This window comes from Mobula hypostoma, chromosome X1, assembly GCF_963921235.1.
Source record: "Mobula hypostoma chromosome X1, sMobHyp1.1, whole genome shotgun sequence".
Classification (NCBI taxonomy): Eukaryota; Metazoa; Chordata; class Chondrichthyes; order Myliobatiformes; family Myliobatidae; genus Mobula; species Mobula hypostoma.
Window position 1 is genome coordinate 34,785,108 of NC_086128.1, and position 19,788 is coordinate 34,804,895.

Genomic DNA, 19,788 nt, shown 5'->3' on the forward strand with positions numbered 1-19,788 from the left:
GACTCCCCCTCTCCACACATCCTGATGAACCCAAAAGAACAGTAGAGACCAATACAGTTTGGCACCAGCCAGCATTGACTCAATGTAGGACCACCTTAGGGACTGCAGCTCTGGATGTTCCCTTGGGGTTTACTCCTGAAGCCTTCCTCATGAATGTATATAGCTGCAAGGCAGCGGAAGTTTAAGATCAGAGTTTTCCTTCTCCTAGATGACCTGCCAACCACAACTGACGAGCCCCTTCTGCTCCAAGCGGCAGGTTTTAAGGCACCAGATACCTGCCTTTGCCCCTTCTTCTGTCAGTAGAAATGTTGGGCTTAGTAGCTAAGACACATGAGAAGGCCAGGAGCTGGACTTGGTTGTCAGAGGCTACTTGAGGTGCATGCCATTGGGAGCATTTAATAGGCAGTGGGAGCTTGTCCCCACTACCAACACACCCCCCCCCACCCCCCGGCTATAACAACCTTAAGGAACAAAGACAATGGTGTAGATTTTAACAGTCTCCTTTATTTCAGATGATCAATTAACAACTGATGTTTACAGGGAACGAAGGAAATTGCCTTTTAAACTCACGGGGAGCATAGGCCATCAACTTTTTGAAGTTCAGCGCTGATGCCATTACGCCACCAGCCGACTGATTTTTCTTAACAGCAATGTATCAAAAATCATTCATTTCTTAAATGCTCATACCTAATAACACAAGAAGCAGTTTTTAACTTTGCTTTGAATAATACCAAAAGTTTGGTTACAGATTAATAAGTTCCAACAGAGCATGCATTACAGTAAAAGCTCAAACTAACAACAGAGCAGGCATTACAGTAAAAGCTCAAACTAACAACAGAACATGCATTACAGTAAAAGCTCAACCTAAGTGCAAGTATCACTTCCCTAACTAGTACTGGGAAGTAAGAACCTCTGAATTCATATTGTCTTCCAAAATCGTTTTACATCTTTGTTTGCAAGGTTTTTCTCATCATTGCACACTGGAATATGTAAATTACTTTCTATGATGTCCAAAGTAAAAGCTAGTTGGACAGTGTCATTCAGAATTAAATGCTTATTACGCTCATTCAGATATCTAGAATGTTGTTTTTACAATATTCAGTGTAGTTGAAGTCCTGGATCTGGCAGGGAACACTTTTCCATTGCTTGAAGGGTCTTCTCCCACTTGGCAGCTCCACCACAAAGTTCTTGATGCTTAAACTGGGAATGGGCACTTTCTTGTAGATCATCTGCATTCCCCAGTTCTGTGTGGAGATATATATTAGAGGGACAATTAAATGCCATTTCAAAACTGATTTTTGGAGACAACACTAGTAGTGTGATCACTTGAGTCGAGCATGATGCTCTCCCAGGGAGTTATTGCCTCAATGGAGAATGCCTGTGTATTACTTTGTCTAACATGGGGAGGCTGAGGAAACGGGCAGCCATCACATGGTCCTTGACAGATTGGGGTCAGGGTCCAGTGACGTGGCATGCAAGGTGACTGGGGACCCCGCCCTGCTGTTACCATCCTCCGCCTTCACTGCGGTTGTGATGTGTCATCACCTTCTGCCAGCTCCACCGTTGAGGTCTTGGCTGGAACACTCTTTGTCTGGGACCACCCCCTTGACCTCACTGCCATGGGTGACCCTACCAGGAGCTAAGCTCCAGACAGCATCGCTCTCGGGATCTCGGGAACTCATTAGTCTCTCCAGCACAACAGGATGATAACACTATCCACAGTTAGCGCCAACAATCTGGATTTCAAGGAAAAAGGCAGTTCACATTGCTAATGCAGTCTGCATCCTATCTGATTTGGAGATGGAATCACGTACACGGCTGTGAATCAAGGCAGAGATTAGGCAATGCCATCAGCTTAATTTGTCAATTGGAGATTGCTTCTGATGGGCATATCATTAACACACAAAGTGGGATTTAAATACGACAAAAGCTGTATGAATGCAGTGGTAGGTGAGTCACAACACTCAGTTGTACCAATCCACACAGAATAACAAAACCCATATTTATCCCCAGATAGTCTAGGTTGGTTTGTGATAAATAACTATAATAGAACTCAATACATTGTGGTTCATAGTGTCTCCAAAATACTCTTGTTAAATTTACACAGGGTCTTCAGTCACTCTTTCCAGTTGCATACATATTTTTGGATATTAATGAAGCTCAAGATGAGTTTTGCCAAAACAGTTGTCTGCTTCATTTCCCATGTTGCAACTGGTCTCCGTGGGGCTCACTGGATCAAACATACCTGGCCACATTGACGACAGGCAATTCTGCCACCTAGTTCCCAGTCTTCAAATTTCCTTGGAAGGTTAATTTTTCCAAAGACTTTGTAGTAAATACTGGAAAAACAAAATAGGAGTCAAAAGCAAGTAAAATATTTATATTTAGCTTGGACCACAGATTATGGCTCATCCTCATGTTAATGTTCCATTTTCAGCCTTTCAAAAAAAAACTTCCAAAATCTTGAAGCCCAAAAGCAAAAAGTAGATACCAAAAATCTGAAATTTTAAAAAAATGCTGGAATTAATTGTAGCAATAATCTATGAGAGAAAGACACACAAAATGCTGCAGAAACTCAGCAAGTCAGGCAGCATCTGTGGAAGGGAATAAACAGGCAATGTTTCGGGCCGAAACCCTTCATCAGGACAGCACCAATTTACCAGAGGAACTCTGCAAGTTAAGCAGCATCTGTGGGAGGAAAGAAATCGCTGACATTTTGTGTCAAAATTGTCTTGATGCAGAGAGTATTTACAATCTGGAATTCAATGCCTTTATGAGCAATGGAAGCAAACTCGACGCCTTAACAATGAAATTGCAGCAGCACTTACTGGAGAATAACCTGCATAGTTATGGGGATTGGAGCAGGGCAACAGGCTTGCTTGTCACAGAGCTGGCCTGGCCTTGTAGAGCATTTGTGCCATAACTGTTATTCTGAACACTTACTCGAAGTTTGGATTCACATTAACATGATGCATGCCCTCAATGATTCGGAGGTCACTGGCATGACACACTGCCTCATTGCAGTTCCGACAGTAAAATCTCACATCTTCAGGAAGATTTTCCATCCTCGTGGTACCTTGTTTCATATCTTTCATCTTCTGGCTTATTATGCCTTCCATCTGCAGCTCTCGAATCTAAAGCAGAGAAATCATTTTGGGTTTAAGTGGTTTCTTGTTTTGTATGAAAGCAGGTTAACAGCTCTTTCAGAGTTTGAAAGCACCAGCAAGAGCAAGGATGGCAACACAGGGGTGAGTGAAGCTGAACTGTGGTATTTTTTCATTAGCTTTCTATGTTACACGTACATTGAAAATCTAAGCACATAGTGACACGCTTTGTTTGGCGTCGATGATCAACACAATCCGAAGATTGCTCTGGGGCAGCCCACAAGGGTCGGCATGCTTCTGGCATCAACATAGCATGCCCACAACTTACTAACCCTAACTGTACCTTTTGGACAGTGGGAAGAAACTGGAGCACCCAGGGGAAACCCACTCGGTCACAGGGAGAATGTGCAAACTCCTTACAGACACTGGCAGGATTTGAACTCAGTTGACCCACCTGTCTATCTCCAGTTCCTGAACCTCGCCCTATCCCAAGCCAAGAACCTGGCTCCTGAGTCTGGCTACTCACCCAGCTGACATTACCAATGCTGACTACAGCAATGAACCCTGCCTGTGCTCCCAAGCTCAGCTCCAGCCACATGCCCTCATGCATTCCTGACTCTGGGCCATACGTGGCTCATGGTCCCAGCTCTCCAGCAGCACAACAGGTCCCCCATTCCTGACACCTGGCTCCACAGTTCTTTATTTACAGATCACCATCCATTTATAAGGGTGATCCTCAGCTTCACAAACCAGTTCAGAAGAAGCCTCAATAGGCTACAATAGTTTGAGTGATTTGTTCATACTGTGGATCACAAACTGTCCGAGTTGTTCAAGATAATCAGCTTTCTTTTTCTTTTTCTTGCAGTAACAGACCTTTTCGGCTCAATAGCTCCAGGCCACCCAATTACACCCATGTGACCAATTAACCTATCAATTAACCCGTATCTCTTTGGAAAGGAGGAGGAAAACCAGAGCACCTAGAGGAAACCCACACAGTCCAAACTCCTTACAGACAGTGGCGGAATTAAACCCAGGTCACTGGCGCTGTAATAGCGTTACACTAACCGCTACGTGACCGTGGCACCCAAGTTTCGAAACAACTTCACCATTCACTTACTTTACAGTCCCAAAAGGCTCTGTACACATTCATTCAATGCCTGGTAAAATGGGAACCTATCATTCCTCTTTGTGAAATGTTCCGAGATACCATGAACTTATGTAATTGTTTTGGCAACTCTGTTGCACTTATGGTCACCCTGCCACAAGAAAGACGCCATTAAGCTGGGAAAAGTGCAGACGAGTTTTAGAAGGACGTTGCTAGGTCCCAAGGCACTGACTTATGGACAGAAGATGATCAGGCTGGGATCAGCAGGAGAATGAAGGGTGATCTTAAAGAGGTATATAAAATCATGAGGGGGCATGGGTGTATCATTTTATACACCTCTTTAAAATCACCCTTCATTCTCCTGCTGATCCCAGCCTGATCATGGTGTGTCATGTGGCCAAGTGGTTAGGGCGCTGGACTAGCAATCTGAAGGTCGTGGGTTCGAGCCTTGGTTGGGGCAGTGTGTGTGTCCTTGAGCAAGGCACTTAACCACACAATGCTCCAGTCTACCCAGCTGAGAATGGGTACTGGCAAAAATGCTGGGGGTTAACCTCGCGATAGACTGGCATCCTATCCGGGGCGGGGGGGGGGGAAATCTTGTACTCTCAGTCGCTTCATACCATGGAAACCGGCATAAGCACCAGCCTGATGGGCCACAAGGCTCGTGACAGACTTTAATCTTAATCATGGGTGTATGCATTCAACCTTTTTCCCAGAGGTGGGAAATCGAGAACTGGAGGACATGGGTTTAGGATGAGACGGGAAAGATTTAATAAGAACCTGAGGGGCAAACTTTTCACCGAGTGGGTGGTCAGTATGTGGAATGAGCTGCCAAAAGCAGTGGTTAAGGCAGGTACACTTACTTTTAAAAGGCACTTGGACACGTACATGGGTAGGAAAGATTTAGATATGGGCCAAATGCAGGCATATGGGACTCACTTAGATGGGAATCTTGCTCAGCATAGACCCATATGGCCAAAGGGCCTAATTCTATCTTCTATGATTCTAATTATGACTAGATTTTAAGGTTGTGTACAGAATAGATTTACACACAGGGGTCAAAAGTTGCAGATGAACAGTCTCCCCAAATTATGTTGCATTTCCAAAATAAAGCAAATCTCGTGTCAGATAATTACCTTTATTTGGTAGGTACGTGGAGACATACTTTGCACATGCTCTATTGCACGTTTCATTAGACCCTCACGGAATTCATTGACAAATTCCCGTCGCATCTCTTTCCCTCCTTTTTCAGCAACAACTGAATAAACACTGTTCTCAGCTCTTGCTCGCCCTCTGGCCTTGAAAACGGAGATAAAAGCCAGTCAATTATACAGTAGCAAGGCACAGTGAGTTGTTCAAGATGATTACCTTTTGAAACAATGGAGATGAATTGTTTATGTATTATTTGCAAACATCTACATTGCACCTGTAATCTAAGAAGAGCTGTGATCAGGCAAGCTGGATGAAACCCCAACAAGGAGATAATAGGAGAGGTGACTGTAAATATGGTTTGAGAATTAAGTATTAAGGAAGGCCATAAAGAGGGGAGGAAAGGCAGGTATAAGAGCTGGAAGGGAAAGGTTGGTGAATACAATAGTGAGGATATATAAGAGGCCAGAAGCAGAAGACGAGAGAGTTTGGAGAATGTAAAATAGAAAGATAGGCCATCAAAGACAAATCTTACTTTTGAACCTGGTCTACTTTCTCTTACTCCCCAAGTCAAATCTGAACATTCCAGGTGAAATGAGAAATCCCATTCCCTTCGAAGTGTTTCAACTACATACCATCCATAACACTAGGTGGCGGTGTAGTCCACATGGTAATGCTACCTTGGTCTCTTCAGCAAGCATTCAATGTGCTCTCTGCTGATGTTGATGATTACTTCCTAACATTACTTTAAGAACTTCAATCATGACCCCATTCATATCCTTTCCAGTAAATATACATTTTAAATCAAGCCCTTTTTTCATTAGTTAGTCATCCCAACCAGCACTTGCAACGGTTGAACCCCATCTATTCCCCACTTGGGCACCTCATAGGTAGCACCTCCTCCACATAACTTCAAGGACTCTAAATGAAAGTTCTGAAAAAATACCTTTGACCTGAAATTAACTCTGTTTCTCTTCCCACAGATGTGGCCTGACCTGTTAAGTATTTCCAGAATTTTTTGTTTTCATTTTAATTTCTGGGACTGGTCCCTATCGCCCAACAGCATCAAAGAGGAATTCTCTAAAGTGTTTTACCTGTTATTGGCTCGTGGTATGTTCCTTAGAAGTCTGCCTTTGATGGAAAAAAATTAGTCTTCACCTCACCCATAACACATGTGTGCTATGGGCTCTTTACTCCCAGTGAACAAGAAGATGGACTCTGAATAGAGGAAATTAGTTTACCTGAACCATGGAAATCTCATTAGTGATAAGTCCATAGCGGATGATGATGTTGCATGCTTTTATGTCGAGGCCTTCTTCTGCCACACTGGTAGCAATAAGGAGGTTGACTTCGCCTGTTCGGAACTTCTGAATAACTTCCTGTTGCTCTTGCTGAAAAATCATCGTCGCACACAAAGAAATTAATGTTCCATGCACAGGTCATTCAAATGGGATCTTAATGCTTACTCCTATTTCCTCTGTGGATTGTAACAAGGTCAAAACAAGTCACGGGTGATAAGATTAGTATGGAAAGGTACCCACAGGGTCAGTGTGGATGAGTTGGGCCAAATGGTCTGTTACTATGCTGTATGATTCTATGCTTAAATGTCAGACTTTTAGAATTCGACATCAAGTGATGCTCGTGAAACCCTGCACACTTGCCACCAATAAAACAAAACATCCTTTGGTTGGATGTATCTCATCCTTTCCCGTAACATTTTTCTACTGTAAGTTCTGCCAACACATGTGTAAAGGAAACTAAAAACTGCAGATGCTGGAAATCTGAAATAAAAACAGGAAATGCGGGAAAAGCTCAGCAACTCGGGCAGCATTTGTTGAAGGAGAAACAGACAACATTTAGACTCTGCAACTCAGTTCAGATGATTCGCTTTCCACAGATGCTACCTGACTTGATGAGTTTTTCCAGCATTTTCTGAATTTGTCTATGGGAAACTGTCTATGTAAACTTTCAATGTTGAAATTACAACTTCTGGCCAAGAGTGGCATTGCAGGGTTGATTTTGCATCTTCCAGCTATATGATTACAATGCAGTGAATTCCATTCTTAGTTTTCAGAGTCATTTTATTTTATTGGATATTGTATTTAGCTGCTTTAAAAATGTTGTGAATTCCATCTGAGGATTCACTGCTATACCACAGCTTGTGCTCTCTGTAAAATAGCTTAACAATACACAAGATTCCCACAGAACAATTCATTACTTCAAACATGGCAGCTCCAATCAAGATACTAAGGTGAAATATTTACTTCAAATACGCTATTACTATAGATTACCATAGATAAACATACTAATAAAGAGCATCAGTTGGGCAAACAACTCCTGAAGCCTTCCATAGATGCAACCTGACCTGATGATTTCCTCCAGAATTTTGTGTGTTGAACCCCTGAAGCCTGGTAAAATGGTGGCGCGCATGATTACAGTGGCTTCTCTGGGGTCAACCAAAGGCATTATTGTCCTTTTTAAATGTACTTTTTTATGATGGCAAGATCCTGATGGACATCATGAACTAAATGCACTGCAGTTCCACCCCATCAGCAAGTTGCTCTACGGCAGAGGAACTGAAGGAGCTGGACTTGGTGCAGATCGTACTGCAGCCTGCGTCAGAGAGGCGTCAAAGGAGTTGGTGCGCGAAGGCAGTGTGCAGTGTAACAGCAAGTGATCGTCTTAGTCACTTTTCTTGTGATCGCAAGACCCTGTTGTACGTTGTTAATGTGGAATGCTACAAGTCTGATTCGCTCATTTATTGGCGGACAGCAGGGGAGCTGCGTGGCCCTGGTTGTCGTGAGGACTAGGCCTCAATCTGCAGCGTAGCCTGTTTACAGCCGCCCAGGAGAGAGGCGTTAAGAGTCGGTGCATTGCAGTGGAGGCAGTGTGGCGTGACATCCAAGCTGGACTCGGTACTGCCCCAGTGATCACTCGGCAGAAGACAAGCTGTATTGTGTTCTCCTGCAGTCTCCTGCAACATCCATGGACTCAGGGTCTCAGTCTATTTTTTTTTTGTGTGACTCTATTTTACTGACATCTTATACATGCTTGCTATCTTATATGTGCTATGTGTGCCTTGTGCGTGTGTGGCTGTTGGTACCGCGTATTGCAAATTGGTCCCGGAGTAACACTGTTCTGTTTGGCTGTATTCATGGGTATTCATGGTTGAATGACAATTCAACTTGAATTTGAACGTCTAAAAAATTGTGTTTTTTCTGACTCAAATCCCATTTCCTGTCTACTTGCCATAACTGTTCATTCCCTTGCTTATCACCTCCACAAGAGGAAATATCTCTCCACATCCAAGACGTCAAAACTTCTTAGGTCCTAATATGTTTTTGGTCAGGTGTCCTTTGACTCTTCTGAAGTCCAGCAGATGCATGCCTAGCCAGTCCAGCCTTTTATCAAGAGACAACATTCATGCCCATTCCAGATTTTATTCTATTGAGCTTTCTCTGAACTGCTTGCAACGCATTAAGATCCTTCCTTAAATAATGAAAGCAATTCTGTACTGACACTCCATATGTGGTTTCACCAATGCCCTACGTACCTCCCTCCTTTTACATTCAATTCCCCTAGCACTAAACAACAGTTAGCTTTCTTAACTTCTTGATATATCTGCACATTAGCCTTTTGCAAATCGTACAGTAGTTCATCCAGATCTCTCTGCAGCTGCCATTTCTTAAATCATTTAGATGGTATTTTTTTTATTGTTGCTGCCAAAATGAACAAGGTCACAATTTTCCCACATTTCCTCATTACCTCTACATAACTTTGCTACCTCCCTTTTTCTTGTCAGCAGATTTAGCATTAATACCTTTAGCATCTTTAGGAGGGGAGGAGAAGATGGCGGCGCGACGCAGCGCGCGCGGCCGCTCCGAAATGATGTTGTATTTGTTAAATAGGGTGCCGTGCACAGTCCTGATTTGATGGAGACGGACGTGAGAAGCACAGAGGAACATCTGGAGAAACTTCTGAAATGCCTGCTTTGCTGCCGCTGCTACTGTGCGATCCAGAATCTCTGGAGGGGAAGGCCCCAAATCCTTGGCTTTGCCTATTGCCTGTTGCCGAGGCCAGGGTCAAAGCGCTCGGCAGAGATGGTGCTTGGTGCTCGGTGTCGGAGGGCTGGTCGGAGGCGCGAAGTTTTTGGACGGACTCAGAGTTGGACTGTGGTCGGGTGCTTCCAGGATGCTGCATCGGCAAGTTTGCGGCGCTGGAAGCTCATGGCAGGGCGAGTTTCTCCTTTCAATCGTCTGCGTGAGATGATGGGACTTTCGAGAGACCTTGAGACTTTTTTTTTACCGTGCCCATGGTCTGTTCTTCATCAAATTATGGTATTGCGTTGCACTGTTGTAACTATATGTTATAATTATGTGGTTTTTGTCAGTTTTTTTTAGTCTTGGTTTGTCTTGTGTTTCTGTGATATCATTCTGGAGGAACAAATTGTATCATTTCTTAATGCATGTATTACTAAATGACTATAAAAGAGGACTGCGTGTCCTCATAATCTAATAATCTCATCTAATCTAATTTTGGGAGTAGCACGGTAACATAACACTTAGCATAACGCTATTACAACTCCAGCTGTAAGTTACGGGTTCAATTCCCTCTGTTCTCTGTCAGGAGTTTATATGTTCTCCCCGTGACTGCGCGGATTTCCTCTGGTGCCCCTCCCACACTCCAAAGGCATACCGTTAGGGTTAGCCAGTTGTGAGCATGCTATGTTGGCGCCAGAAGCGTGCTGCCCAACGCAATCCTTGCTGATTTGATTTGCCGCAAACTGTTTTGCTATACGTTTCGATGTACGTGTGATAAATAAAGCTATACTTTAATCTTTAAATCTTGGTGTCTTCATCCAAACTCATTTACTTAAATGGTAAAAAAATTAAGGTCGCCTCACTGATCCCTGTGGTGGCCCACACTTGCCAATGAGAAAACAGTTTAGTTAAGCCACATAAGTAGCAAAGCTTCCACCTTTGCCAATCGTTACTGTACCTCATACACCAGGAACTTCTATTTCCTTTCAAGCAAATGTCCTTGCTGCCTATTTTCTATGACCTCCTTACTTGCCTATCTTTCCATCACTGCCCATTGTTTGAAAAACTCTATAAAGAGTTGAATTTCTGGATCTTGCATGACTACTGACAGGATGTGATTGTTTTGAAATGGACTATGAACTCTCTCATTCCTAATTCAAAAATTACTTTGAGCCCTCCTTTCCCCATCTATTGACAACTCAGAGTGAACAGGAAAATCTAAATCTTAGTGTCTCTTAATGCTCTTGGGCTGGATAAGCTGTAGTAGCGAATTCAGAGTGAACCAAGTAAATACATTGCTGTAGGTAAATACTTGAGGTCAACCCTAGACCACCTCAATGATTTCATTCTTCTTTTCCTACCGGTTCAGGAACAGTTATTACACCTCATCCATCAGGCTCTTGAACCAGTGGGGTAACTTCGCTCAGCTTCAGTTGCCCCATCGCTGAACTGTTCCCACATCTATGATGCACTTTCACTTTCATTTCATGTTCTCAAAATTTATTGCTTATTTATTTATTATTATATTCTTTTTCCTTTTGTATCTGCACAGTTTGTTGTCTTTTGCATATTGGTTGCTTGTTCACCCTGTTGGGTGCGGTCTTTCATTGATTCTATTATGATTCTTGTATTTACTGAGTATGCCCACAAGAAAATGAATCTCAGGGTTGTATATGGTGACATATATGTACTGTACTGCAATAATAAATTTATTTTGAACTTTGAACCCTCAGTCTCTTTATATCATAATTTCAACTTATCCCTTATTAGTCTCTCTGGCACCAACAATCTCGTTAACTTTCACCTCCGGCAATCCTGGCTCTGTCTGATGCAGCAATTCATCACACTGCAAATTCGGCTTAGTCCAATATCATGAAATGTCAGCTCTTTCTCTTTCCCCAGATTTACAGCTTTTTCTATTGTTATTATAACACATTTCTTTCCTCACACTCACTTAACCTCCCTTCTGAACTATCAGACTGGGATTTTAGGTTTTTCACTGGAAATTCCAAATGGACTTACAATTGATTTTAAGTGTTCCCTCACATTCTATATAAAAGGGTCTTCTGAAAACTGGATCAGGGAGAAAGTGGCAAGAGGCGGGAAATCAGTTAACCTCTCAATGCCACCACCACCCTCAAACATCCATCTTTCTCCAAGACATTCTGAAGCATTGCTATTCCTGCAGAACTTGCTGTAAAACATAATAGTAGCTCTGTGGGGCAACTCCTTTAGCTTTGTGTTCTGCCTCACATTTTAAAAAGACTGTAATCTGTTCTTTGTACATTCAGTTGCTTACACTGCATTGACAAACATGACAAGTATTCAGGAGCATTACTTCCTTGCGCCACCACTGAGGTAAAATGTAATCAAAGTACTTCATACTAACAGTTGAAAGAAAAGTTGAACAGATCTCACTGAAGTTTTTTTTAGGGAGAGTGGTGGCAGACTGGAATTCCCTGCCAGGGGTGGTGGTAGATTCAGATACATTAGGGACATTTAAGAAACTCTTAGCTGGGCACATGGATGATAGAAAAATGGAGGGCTATGTGGCAGGGAAGGGTTAGACTGGTTTTAGAATAGATTGAAAATTAGGCATAACATTATGGGCTGAAGGGACTGTACTGTGCTGTGTTCTGTTCTGTGTTCGTGGAATATTGTTAATGATTACTATATCAACTCTAGGCACATTTCCACACATTGAACTTCCTTGAAGCCAGTACCGGAGAAGTTAAGAGTGCAAGAAGGATGAAGAATTAAGGTGACAGTTTGCAAGTTATTTGCCTAGGCTGACAGTTGTGAGAGATACAGAGCAAGCTGCTACCACTAGGAGAAGGAAAAGTACTGGGGTTATAATTATGTTATATTTTTGAAGAGTATAAAAAGGGCATTTCTTTATGCAAGTGGGAATCTTCTCTTAGTTGAGTTGCTGATCTCTGGAGCTAAGAGCTAGAGATAAGACAAACAGAGGGGGGAGGGGGACAAAGCGAGAGTGAGAAGGATGGGTGGAGGGGGGAGGGGGATAAAGGGAGTGGAGAGGGGCAGGGGAAGATGTGGAGAGATGGGGGAGGGGGAGAGAGGGGGAGACTTTAAAAGCTATCGGACACTTGCAGTTCCCTTTGACAGTATATTGTGTAGAGTCGCTTAGTGATTGGATGATAATTACTATTTTGTTTCTTTTACTACTTCATTAACAATTTTTCTTTTTTCTGTATATTATTCTTTATATTGCTCTAAAATAATTTCTTACAGCACTTAACCTGTGTACAGTCCCTCCTTTATTTGTGGATATCTCTTGCTGCTGAATCAGAAAAGAACAAGGAACAAAATTTAAAATATTTTCATCACAGAGACAGACTTGAACCTGAACCCTTCAGATACAAAGGCAAAAAATGTAAGAACTGGATCAGTGTTGAGCAGAAGTGAGTGGCTCCAGGGAAACAGCACCAAAAGAAAGACATTAGTACTGTATCTGGAATTGCTACCCACTCTCAATGCAGTTTATTTTAAGAAGCACAGAAAGCTGGAGGAAGTCAGCAGGTCAGGCAGCACCTGAATAAACAGTCAACGTTTTGGACAGTGACCCTTCATCAGGACTGGATAGTGAACAGGGAGGTTAAAATCTGGCAGGTGATAGGCGAAGCAAGGTGAGGGGGAAGGCGGGTGGGTGGGGGAGGAGAGATGAAGTGAGAAGCTGGGAGGGGGTAGGTGGAAGAGGTAAAGGGCTATAGATGAAGGAATCTGATAGACAGGACAGTGAACCATGGAGTAATTGGAAGGAGGAGGGGAATCAGAGGCAAAGGTTAACGAGAATGGGGAATGGAAAAGAGAGAAGGGGAGAAGGAAGAATAATTACTGTAAGTTACAGAATTCAATGTTCATGCTGTCAGGTTGGAGGCTACCCAGACAAAATATGAGGTGTTGTTCCTCCACTTATTACTAACTTATTTTAAGTTGCGCCTTTTAGAATATGCTGAAAAGGATAAGAACAAAACACGCAGACCAGTGTTTCATCAATTGGCCTATAGCAGTTGATGTCACAATCTTTGTGGACATCAGATGGAGTTGAAGACCTAGAATGAAATGTCCTGGTGAAGAGCAGAACAGGAACAAAGGTGGGGTTTAGTTTTATAGAGAATCATAAACTAATAGAGTAATATACCACAGAAACAGACTCTTCAACCTAAACCATCCCTGCTGACCAAGATACCCACCTACAGCAATCCAATTTGACTGCATTAGGTCTAAATCCCCGAATACCTATTTTAATCTATGTTTTGTTAAGCATAATTGTACCAACCTCTACCACATCTTCTTCAGCTCATTCTCTGTGTGAAAACTTACCTCTCAGATCCCCTCATTCCTTCCCTCTCATCTTAAATCTCTGCCCTTAGTTTTAGACGCTGGGAAAAAGACTGGGATTCTTCACCCTATCCTTGTACCTCATAATTTTGTAACCTTCTCAGCCTCCTTCACTTCAGGGAAAACAGTCTCTCCTTATAACGGAAGCCCTCCAATCCAAGCAACATTTTTGTGAATCTTTTCTATGCCCTCTCTAACTTACTCATATTCTTCCTACGGCATGTTGATTAGAACTGCACACAATATTGCAAGTTCAAGGTTCAAAGTGAATTTCATTATCAAAATACATCTATGTCACCATATACAACCCTGAGATTCAATTTTCTGTGGGCATACTCAGCAAATCTATAGATTAGTAACTTTAACACGATCAATGAAAGATCAACCAGAGTGCAGAAGACAACAAACTGTGCAATTGCAAAATATACTTAAATAGCAAAAAATAAAGAGAACATGAGATAGAGTCCTTAAAGTGAGATCATTGGTTGTGGGAACATCTCAATGATGGAGAAAGTGAGCGTAGTTATCCCCTTTTACTCAAGAGCCCACTGAGTGAGAGGTAGTAACTGTTCTTGAACCTGGTGGTGTGAGTCCAAGTGTGGTCTAACCAATATTTTCTGCAACTGTTACATCACCCACCAACTTTTGTAAGCAACGCCATGGCCTTCTTCACCACAGTATCTACCGTGTTGCCACTTTTAGTGGGTTCAACACTATTTGTACAAAGAGCTACCTGTTCTAAAACAGGCAGGGAGTAATGTCCATCTTCTTGTATTCTTCCCCATTACTTTGTGCAACCAGCTCAAGTTCAAGTTTATTGTCATTCAACCCTACATATTTATACAGCTAAACGAAACATCGATCCTCTGGGGTCAAGGTGCAAAACACAGTCAATACAGTCATACACAGCACATGCAGTTGTAATCCCATACATACAGTCATAGAATAATAGTTGTAATTGAATAACTAAAATTATGGACTGCTTCTGCCAAAACGCCTAAATGCTTGATCATACTTAATATGTATAGCAGGTCAAACCAGCTACACAGTACAAATATGCTTTGATGAAGGGTCTCGGCCTGAAACCAACTGTTTATTCCCCTCCATAGATGCCCCTTGACCTGTTGTGTTCCTCCAGCATTTTGTGTGTGTTGCTTAAGATTTCCAGCATCTGCAGAATCTCCGGTGTCTATGACACAGCAAAAGTGATATTTCCCAGCTCACCTGAGTCATGTGCTTTGTCTGACTGCTAATGCCAGCCCCCGTTAAGCTTCTTGGTCTGATATTAGATGCCATCAACTGTTCACTTTTCATAATCCAGCCAAACAAGGCATGGGTGCTCTGCCGCGTCTTTGTGAAGAGAATTCCTTGGGAATTTGGGTTCTTAAATTGCTCCAGGAGTATATTCTCCAATCTGTCCAGCTTTGGATTTTCATAGTCTTTATTGTGCGCAAGTAGGAACAGCTCTTCAATATTATCTGGTGGATGAACCAGACGGCTTGTGAATGTAAAGAACACTAGAATTATCCATAACTAAATAGTTTGCATAAATTATCAGTATTCTGCTATCAAAGTTCAAATTAAATTTATAATCAAAATACATGTATGTCACCATATACAACCCTGAGATTTTCTTGCAGGCATTCACAGTAGAACAAAGAAATACAATAGAATCAATGAAAAACTACAAAGGCTGACAAACAACCAGAAGATGACAAACTGGGCAAATACAAAAAAAAACAAATAAATGAATGAATGAATGAATGAATGATACTGAGAACATAAGTTGTAGAGTCCTTAAAAGTGAGTACACAAGTTGTGGAATCGGTTCAGTGTTGAGGTGAGTGAAGTTAACCAAACTGGTTCAGAAGCTTGATGGTTGAAGGGTGGTAACTGTTCCTGAACCTGGTAGTGTCCTGTACCCCCTTCCTGAAGGCAGCACTGAGAAGAGGGCACGGCCTGGATGGGCGGTGGGGCGGGGGGGCGGTCGTTGATTTTTGATGCTGCTTTCATGTGGCAACGCTCCTTGTCGATGTGCTCAATGGTGGGGAGGGTTTCATCAGTTTTATGAGAAGGGCTGGTATAAAATAATGGACTTCCTGTTGTAAAGCTCTGTTCTTATTTTCTCCCTACAATTGTGAGTATTCCTAAATGAATCCACCAATCCAGTGACTATACTTTAATATGCTAGCATGGCAAAAGTTGTAGGGAAGGTACTTGACTGTGGAGAATTATAGCTAAACTCGGCTGTGCTCACCAGATACCCACACAGTTCCAGCACAAGTTAATGAATAGCAGCCATGAGTGGAAGTTTGGCCTCTTCTTCCTACTCCCTTTCCAGGGTGGGTACTTAACTTATCCATGGCATTGTACCCAACATGCGTGTCAACAGTAAGCTCTGTCTCCCCATCACCCCTTTGCTGCTTAGGCCCGAATGTTTCACAAGGCCATTGCTTTGAGTTCAAGTTTCTTTATTTTCAAATTACTTCAGAACTTTTCATGCCCTGGACTCGCACTTCATCCTGATAAGCACCTCTCACTCCTCAAGCACAGATATCGCCTTAACTGTCAAACCTCCTGAGTTTATGCAGTCAAATACCAAATACCAAGCCCACATATTCACCTCACTTGTGGGGTTGTGTGGGCACTGCACTTGCATATCCATAACACAAAATACTCTGCAGATGACAGACTGTCCACTGACATCTTCTACAAGCCCAATGACTCTCATAACTCCCTCCCCACGGATCTCCCACCCGGCACTTATCCATGTAAGCGTAAGTGCTACACCTGTTCCTACACCTCCTCTCTCCACCATTCAGAGCCCCAAACAGTCCTTCCAAGTGAGGCAACACTTCACTTGTGAGTCTGTTGGGGTCATCTATTGCATCCGGTGCTCCCGGTGTGGCCTCCTCTACATCGGTGAAACCCGACGCAGATTGGGGGACCGCTTCGTCGAGCACTTCTGCTTCGTCCGCCACAACAGACAAGGCCTCCCAGTAGCCACCCACTTCAACTCTGCTTCCCACTCCCATTCAGATATGTCCATACATGGTCTCCTCTACTGCCATGATGAGGCTAAACTCAGGTTGGAGGAGCAACACCTCATATACCGTCTAGGTAGTCTCCAGCCCGTTGGTATGAACATAGAATCCTCCAACTTCCGGTAATTCCCTCCCCCTCCCTTCCCCTATCCCTATGTCACTCTGCCCCTCCCCCAGCTGCCTATCACCTCCCTCATGGTCCCGCCTCCTTCTACTACCCATTGTGTTTTCCCCTATTCCTTCTTCACCTTTCCTGCCTATCACTCCCCGCTCCCCTCCCCCACCCCTTTATCTTTCCCCTTACTGGTTTTTCACCTGGAACCGACCAGCCTTCTCCTTCCCACCCTCCCCCCACCTTCTTTATAGGGCCTCTGCCCCTTCCCTCTTCAGTCCTGATGAAGGGTTCCGGCCTGAAACGTTGACTGATCATTTCCACGGATGCTGCCCGACCTGCTGAGTTCCTCCAGCGTGTTGTGAGACTTGCCTATCCACTCTGCAAGCTTCAGCTCACTCAAAAAGCCACAACGCAGACCTACACACGATCCACCGTATTTGGTAGGTTGCAGTGCCAGACTGCAAACAGGCCAAAATCACATAGCAAGTCTTAAGGCATGCTTACCATTGAACAGCTTAAATAGGAATCGATCTGTTTGATCCAGAACAGCTTTCGTTTTTTCTTCATTCTCGTAGAATTCCCCCAGGAAGTGAAGTGCATCAATCATCTGCACCGTGTCATTGATCAGAAGTGTGTCGTTGTACTTACGGAGGTGAAGTGCACAGACACGCTTCACTCTGTTGGACTCAATAGCACCTGGCACAGAAAAAAATATCAGACACTCAAGATTGGGAAGTCCAGTTACTTCAGAGAACAAATAGACAGTTTGCAAGCTATTTATTGCTGACTGGTGATAACAGGTCCAGCAGTTCATTACAGAATCATGGAATTTTATAGTACAGGAGGATGTTCGGTTCATTACATCCATGCCAGTCAAGAAGGAGCTATTCAGAATCAAATTCAAATTAGGTTTATTATCTCTGTCTTATATGATGTGAAATTTGTTGTTTTTCAATGGCAGTACAGTTCAAAAACATAATTACTATAAATACAAAATTAAAAAGCAGTGCAAAAACAAGGAATAATGAGATAATGTTCATGGGTTCATGAGCGTTTCAGAAATCTGGTAGTGGATGGGAAGAAACTGGCCCTAAATCGCTAAGTGTAGATCTTCAGGCTCCTGTACCTCCTCCCTAATGGTAGTAGCAACAAAAAGAGGGCATGTGCCAGATGTTTAGGTTTCTTAGTGATGAATGCCACCATCTTGCGACACTGCGTCTTGAAGATGTCCTTGATATCAGAGAAGCTTGTGCCCATGATGGAGCTGACTATGTCTACAACTCTCTGCAGACCTTTGCAATCCTGTGCATTGGAGCCTCCATCCCAGGTTGAGACGCAACCAGTCAGGATGGTCTCCACCATACATCCACAGAAATCTGCAGGAGTCCTTGGTGACATAATGACAAAGTAGAGCCGCCGGAATGCCTAAGCCAGGATTAAAACTAATGCCTTTCTTTTCATCCTGCAAACTACAGTATTTCACCTGCTCGATATAAATATGATGAGCTTTTGTTTGTAAAAGAAAAAGTAATTTCCCCTCTAATCAATCCTCCTTGGTTACAGATCTCTCAGCTAAAGGAAATGGATGTTGTTGTGTATGTGGCCGTTTACACAACAATATCATTAATAAAAACGCTGGAGACTGGAGCTACGTTAACAGGGTTCTTTACTAACTGAAACCGGACTGAACACACATGTACAGATCAATATGCGCCTAATAGCGCATGCTTAATGCGATGTATTACTACAATATTAAGTAGTCCTATATTATACAATAGAGTATATGGTACACTCCTCCCCTTTTATTTTAATAGTGTATCAACTTTTTTTTTACTGGGGGCACTACGCTAAACAAATGTGTACCCTTAACATACAAACGCTTACCAATTAGTAAATTAATAATATAAAATTATAATAAAGTAACATAATAATAATAATTATAATAATTATAGCTCAAGTCTCTGGAGAGGGTCTTCTCTGCCCCTCTGGGTAACGTCTGTCAATAAATTTGTTTGTTTTAATACAGATTTCCATATAAAAGTCATGAAAGTTGACCTCTGAGCATAGGGAGTTTCCACAGTCTGCTTCACAGGTCACTTGCCAGCAGCAAAAGAAGTGGTTGGTGATCTGCTGTCTCTGCTAGTTATTCAAAAGTAGGGGCAATCCAATGACTCACATCAGTACTTTACCGTAATCTTTCACCATTTGATGAGGCAGTTGATCGAAATCCTGTTGTTCGTTCCATTGTTCTTAAGCTGCTGTTAAAGTACAGTTTTGCTGATGTTAAGGATTACCTGCAGTGCTATCTGTCTGGCTCAAGAGGGAGAATTCCTTCAGATGCACATTCAGCACAAGTGTGAAAATACAACAATAGAAACCTTACAGTTTGTTGCCAGAATTCGCTTCTGTTTCGATGCTGTTTCCCAACTTCTTTGTGCAAAACAAGACACATTGCCTGAGGATTCAAAATATGTACGTGCAAAAGAAACTTTCCTGCAAAGGGTTAAGTGTATGATTCTCAATGGAGGAAATGATTGGTTCAAGATTTACCTTGAGCGAAAGCTGTTCTATTTGAATGGAATTGATTTTGTCCTCTGTTAGGTTTACCTTCTCCCCCAGCAACCTGGTTTTCATTTATTTCACCACCCTCAGTAATTTCTCCCTGAGACTGGTTGCTATATTGTGGGTGGTGACCATAGCGACAACGAACAAAGTAAGGTGGGTAATGCTGCCTTCTGTAAGGAGGGCGATGTTGCTGATTTTGATAAGCTTGGTTTTCTCCATCTGTTGCTGTCTCTGCTCCATCTCCTTTCTCTCCACCTTCAATGTTCTGTTGGTAATTACGTGGTGGACCTCGGTGGCCAGGGTT

General features: G+C 42.7%; 1 protein-coding gene across 1 annotated transcript in view; it reads right to left on the reverse strand.

Annotated features, from left to right (window-relative positions):
• Positions 1-498: 498 nt before the first annotated feature.
• The window catches only part of dhx58 (DEXH (Asp-Glu-X-His) box polypeptide 58), a 50,097-nt gene continuing 30,807 nt past the window's right edge, over positions 499-19,788 (reverse strand). Inside the window, exons 7-13 of the mRNA XM_063037091.1 lie at positions 17,424-17,615; positions 14,985-15,238; positions 6,600-6,749; positions 5,346-5,507; positions 2,944-3,134; positions 2,246-2,339; positions 499-1,244 (exon numbers count right to left, since the gene is read on the reverse strand). Of these exons, the coding sequence (XP_062893161.1) occupies positions 1,068-1,244; positions 2,246-2,339; positions 2,944-3,134; positions 5,346-5,507; positions 6,600-6,749; positions 14,985-15,238; positions 17,424-17,615 (1,220 nt within the window). The 3' untranslated portion in view covers positions 499-1,067. The remainder of the gene's footprint in view (positions 1,245-2,245; positions 2,340-2,943; positions 3,135-5,345; positions 5,508-6,599; positions 6,750-14,984; positions 15,239-17,423; positions 17,616-19,788) is intronic.